At 37.9% G+C, this 6,000-nt stretch overlaps 1 protein-coding gene across 1 annotated transcript in view; it reads right to left on the reverse strand.

Annotated features, from left to right (window-relative positions):
- The window catches only part of Ankfn1 (ankyrin repeat and fibronectin type III domain containing 1), a 273,730-nt gene that overhangs the window by 56,886 nt on the left and 210,844 nt on the right, over window positions 1–6,000 (reverse strand). The window contains exons 11-13 of the mRNA XM_023705526.1: window positions 1,550–1,649; window positions 1,114–1,246; window positions 495–611 (exon numbers count right to left, since the gene is read on the reverse strand). Of these exons, the coding sequence (XP_023561294.1) occupies window positions 495–611; window positions 1,114–1,246; window positions 1,550–1,649 (350 nt within the window). The remainder of the gene's footprint in view (window positions 1–494; window positions 612–1,113; window positions 1,247–1,549; window positions 1,650–6,000) is intronic.

The raw sequence follows: 6,000 nt of genomic DNA on the forward strand, positions 1-6,000 counted from the left end.
AGGCCCAGGCCCCCTCACAGTACTCTTAAGAGTTGCTTTCTTTGGTTTTTATAACTTAGCAAACCCCCCCCCCCCGTACATAAATTCCCATGTTTTATCCACAGCAGTACCATTAAGAGACTCCTTTGTATATCTTCTGGTCTCTGTCTCCTCTACATGCTCATAGATGCTCCCTTGCCTGGCTGCAAAGGGCCTTCCAGTGGCCCAATCAAGCTGCTGGTATTTTTTATGCGATGAATCTGAGGCTTTTATGGAGAGCCAGGATGTCTGATTAGTGGTAAAATCCAGGGCTTGAATCCCCTCACTTCCTGTTCATGCCAAAGGGACAAATTCACTACATGAGTAGATATACCTAAATTGTTCAGAAAGCTTTCATGTGCCTAAAGATCTGCAAGAGCAAAGAGCTTACCCTTTTCCTTTCCAGGTATAACTGGAAACAGAACTTTCCAAGTTTTAAGAAAAAAACAACAAAACCCAAGGGTTTGGCCCCTCACCTGTAGCTGGGCTGTGGCAGCAAGCATCTTCTGCCGGGTTTGCAGCACTGTGGATGAGGACATTGAGATGGGTACACTTTGCCTCAGCCACCTTATGTCTTCCCACATACAAGACAGCTGCAAGAGAAGTCACAAGGTCATATCATTGTCCAAGCCAGTGCATGATTTAGGTTATGGCATCAAAGCAAAGCAAGGAGAAGGAAACTTGACCCCTGATGTTTGTTCTCCAGTCCATTTTCAGATACACACGAAATAACTTTTTGATCTCTATCCAATTGGAAAAAGATCTGAATGCTAATGAAACAGTCAGATCCACATTTTAGTCTTTGCCAAATGATCCTATAATTCAGAATACTGGAGACACAATCTGACAGGAAGCAAGCTTCTTTCTTTGAAAATGTAGTATAGGCATTGTGTGTGTGTGTGTGTGTGTGTGTGTGTGTGTGTGTAAGTGTAAGTATAATGACAGGGCACATTGGAGCTTAAAGGGACCCTTGAGATAATTTGCTTCTACCCCAAAATTTTAATCACTGAAAACCCTTCAATTAAGATTTTATAGATTTATGTGCTGTAAGATTGGTGTGAAATGGGGAAATAATGAAATAAAAACTCAGTATACCTTTGTGAACCACAGGAAATCTTGTGTAATGGAACTGGTGTGAGAGTCATCTACTTCTACGATTGGTATTTGATCTTCATTTGTGACTAACATATTGTCTTTGTAATAAAATATAACAGCTATGTAGAGTCCCCTATAAAGATAAAACAAAATTTAAAAATTGTCCTCAACTGTCTCCTCTTTCAAACTCAAGACTGGGAAAAAAATCTATTTTTTTGGACATGAAATATATAAATTTAAAATATACATAGGAACATATTCCTGCCATGTATCACAAGTTCACTGGCTAGAACTCAAGAGAAGTTACTGACTTGTCCAGATTCTCAGGATTCATTCCTTTGATATAAAAGAAATTTCTACCAAGTTTCCACTCAGAATCAAAACCAACTAATTCCTGAGAAGTTAACCCTTCCTGAAAAAACTATTCAGGACCCACCGTTTTAAGGTCTTCACAAACTTGTTTGAGGAATGGAATAGGTGTTTCAGGCTTCTTGATACTGACTGTTTCCGGCCTGTGCTTTGTAATTTTGAACTTTCTAAAACAGAAATCAAAAACAATATAAATTTCCTTTCTATGCCTCCCTCTCTCTTTCCTCCCCCACCTTTCCCCTCCCCCTTCTTTCCTTCCTTCTAATCCCAGTTGCCTCAGTATTTCCTCAGTATCACTCAGCAGTTTCATGTAGGATTCACCTCATTCATTCCTATAAAAAGCTCTCATCTCTTAAGATTCCAGGCGTTACTTCAGTTAATAAGTCCCCAATAAAGTTGGAGGTGAGTAATACTAACATTTCCAAGGGAAACACATTTAATAGATGTTCTTAGGCTCAGTGATATATCAAAAAGAATTAAAAAAATGGAAGCAATTCTTGCCCTCTTCTTCCACCCCTCTATTGCCTTTCAGTAGCTGCATAGTTCTCAATAGTGCCAACTTCCCCTGGTTAGTCCACATATTCTATTAATATTTTTCATTATGAAAGTAATTTAAGCACATTATAAAAGGTCTGAAACATGACGGAAAAAGGAGCAACACTCTATCAATACCATCATGTCACTTAGTGTGACCACTACTAGTATTCTGGAACAGTTTCTCACGTATGTATGTTGGCTTACAAATACACTTGTAAGGATAATATAATTATCATGCTCATTATCCGGAAAAGAAGGTGAGACTGAGAAATGAAACATTGTCCAAGTGTGCAAAGTCAGGAAAATCTGAGACATTCATTCAGTGGCTGATTTTATTGGGGTAAAGGGCTACTATATAAACACCTCTATAGCCATAATAATAAACTAGTCATCTTTTTCTTCTGTTCAGCTCTTCTGTTTACAACCAGAAATTTTCACTAACAAAAATAGAATCCCTAGACTCCCTCCTGTCATAGCATCTGCAACCAATGAAACTGTTATTGGATGATCACTATTTCAGTTCTTTTAAGTTCTGTGTCATGAAGGGAAGATGGGATTGTTAGTATCATCACAAAACTTCTGATAGACTTGCCACTGGGGCTGAGAACACAGCTCACTGTTGTTAGGTATAGAAACCTGGGCCCGTGGCCCATGGCTGAGGCCCACTGGAATTCTGCCTCTGATATAAGAATAGCTGACAAGACACAAACATTCATGTCAGTTTCAGGCTTGCACTGGTAATGATTATTTCTGGAAAAAAGAAAGCAGATATTTTTTTCCTGACTTGAACATGAGTTTGGCTGCATGAAAATTATGCTGGTAGGACTTCTGGTTAAATGTTGCATAGTAAACATGTTTATTGTATACCATTCTCTTCATAAACCTCACTTAAACCAGAATAGAGGTTAGGGGAACAGAGGAAACAACAGAAATATCTAAAGACATTGATGAGAAAGATGACAAAAACAAGTAAATTTTGGTAGCTGGAAAGCAGATGGACAGATGGATTTAGCAGACTTGAGAAAGATGAAGCCTGACCCAGCAGTAAAGAAAACTGAGAAGTAATTTGATTCACCCCATGGGCACCATGGGCTCCTGGAAGTGGAGGGTGGAGCTCAAATCTGAAAGATTTATTGAAATCTGTATAAAAAGTGGTATTTCTAGGTTTCCCCTATTGTATTGCCTCCCCACTCTAGATGAAAGCTAATGGCTTATTCTCTGGGAAGCAAAAACAAACCAATCCAAAAACCAACCAAAATCCAAAACAAAACAATGACTTTCCAAACAAAGCAAAACAACACAACACAGCATAATACAACACAATAACAGTCACCCAGGTCTCTGGAGTAGGGGATAGAAAACTATCAGCTACAATAGGAAATGGGATGATGGTGGTCATTCTGTATCAAAAATGCATGGACTAAATGAAAGATTCCATGTATAACAGTTTCCCATTGGGTTTTCCAAACACTTTAGCCAAACTTATACATTCAAAGAAGGAAAGTAGAAAAAACTTCCATGTAGAATTTGACCAGCCTCTGAGAACACACCCAAAGATTCTAATGGGGATTTCCCAATGAAGTGCTAGTTCCAGTTTGCCTTGTAGTGAAACCTGTAAATGGCCTTATCCATGTTCACAGGACTCCCCAATGACTGCTGATTTATCTTCAGTCTGAGAAAACATGTAATGGTCACCAGGCATGTGACAGTACATCAGATATAAAATACAAAGACTGAAACAAGCAGAACAGCAACATAGAGGAAAGACTATACTGAAAAATGCAAAATGAAATAAAAATCCTATCATTTACATTCTGAGCGTTAACATAGTTCATCCTCCTAAAAAGCACAGACATCTATCAAAGGAGCCAATCATAGAACAAAAGGAGCATGAGAATTAAAAATGCTATCAAAATTTAAAAAGTGTAGTGGAAGACTGAGAAAATGAGGTTGATGAGTCTCCAAGTAAGTGGAGTAAAAGGACATGAAGATGAAAAATAGAAGGAACAAGAAGAAAAGAAAAAAAAAAAACCCTGAAGAACCAGTAGGTGTTCAAACATCTGAATGATAAGGGTTTATCATGAGAGAAGAGAGGAAAAGAATAATTAAATAAGTTTAAGGGGCTGGGGAGGTGGCTCAGTGGAATAAGCGCTTCCCTGGAAAGCGCAAGGGCCTGAGTTCAATCCCCGGTTCCGGGAAAAAAAAAGTTTAAAATAGTTCCACAGTTGAAGGATATATATTTCTATATTGAAAAAGACTTAGCAAGTGCCTAGTAAAACAAATAACAGACAACAGAGAAGTTTTAGAATACTGTAGTAAAAAGAAAACTGAAAACCTTCCGGAGAGAAAGAGGGTGAAAAACAGAACTGCTATAATCAAAATGCATTGAACTTCTCCGTAGTAAAAGCTAGAAGACATCAAGTGACACCTTCAATATCTGAAGATAAGTTATTTCCACTAAAAATTCTTTACTTGTCCAGATCCTGAATAAATGGTCTGAAAAATTTATTGAAATCTGTATAAAAATGATATATAATATCACTTTTATAAATAATATTATATCTCTTTGGCTGGCCAGGTAGCTCAGCAGATTGAAGTGCCTGCTTAGGCAGATGGAGAGACTGGGGTTTGATCCCCAGCATGTCATGCTGGCCCCATCCCTGGGGTACACCGAGACACCGTTGAGACTAGACATGGTGGCACATGTCTATAATTCTAGAGCTTGGGAGGCTGAAAAACAGGAGGTTCACTACAAGCCCCATCTGTAGACCCTGTACTAAATACATTAAAAAACCCCAACTCTTTAGACATATAATGTGGCCAAAATTAAGTTCCTGTGTACCATCTCAGGAAGCTACTAGAGGAAGACTCCACCACAATCAGGGACTAACCCAAGGAACACCACTACTGGGGCATGAGAAAAATCCTCTATACTGTGGTCAAAGGCAACCTCAGCGTACCTTCTAGATGGATCAGGGCATAGCTCCAAGACAGGGTTATTCAAGAAGGTGGAATTGAAGCGATGCCTAGTGTATCTGACTACGTTGACAGAAAAACGATGGAAAAAAAATAAGCTAGGCTTTTCAAGGGGCTTATACAAGTCAGGCAAGTATAACTCACTATCTAAATTAATCCACATAGCAATGCTGCAAGATATATGTATGTGTCTTAAATAAATAATTTAGAGAATACTTCATTAGTTTCTGTAACCAAACCTGTGTATATACGACCTTAACATACTTAACATGGTGTGTTATGCCTGTACAAATGGGGAAAAAATAAGTTTAGTGTTTTTAGACCAATGTGGCTGTTAATTGCTCTATAATACTAAGTCAACATGGTAAACAGGGATAACTTTTCCAAACTTTTTATTTTTCTTCTGTGGAACTGGGGATTGAACTCAGACCCTTGTGCTTGCTAAGCAAGCACTTATTCTACTGAACTATCTCCCTGGCCCCAGTTTTCCAAACTTGACAGCACAGTTAAAGTTTTTCAAACCTCAAATTATTTATATATTTGTAATTATAGACCAATCTTAGCAATGTGCTATGCATCAGTAGCTGTGACAGCTTTTCCAGATTCTGTAGTCATCTGAACAAAATTATAGAGATATCCAGCACACTCCATTAAATAAAAAGAAAGAAAAGAAAAATAACAAAACCCAGCAAACAGCAAAGTTCTATTACTATTGAGATACCAGGCACCACACAAATGAGATCTCATTAACCTAAAAAAATTTTTTTTTGATGAGAAAGTTGTGGCTTATAGAGATTAAATATTTTCCCTTAAGACACACAGCTAATAGTAGAAATGAGACTTAAAATAGTTATTTTTCTCTAATTGTAAAGTTTATAGAGACTTGTCTTCAATAAACCACATTGCAATTCATGGCTCCTTTCCTTTCCTTTCCTTTCCTTTCCTTTCCTTTCCTTTCCTTTCCTTTCCTTTCCTTTCCTTTCCTTTCCTTTCCTTTCTTCTTTC

The sequence above is a fragment of the Octodon degus genome, unplaced genomic scaffold (genome assembly GCF_000260255.1).
Source record: "Octodon degus isolate 3935 unplaced genomic scaffold, OctDeg1.0 scaffold00222, whole genome shotgun sequence".
NCBI classification, from domain to species: Eukaryota; Metazoa; Chordata; class Mammalia; order Rodentia; family Octodontidae; genus Octodon; species Octodon degus.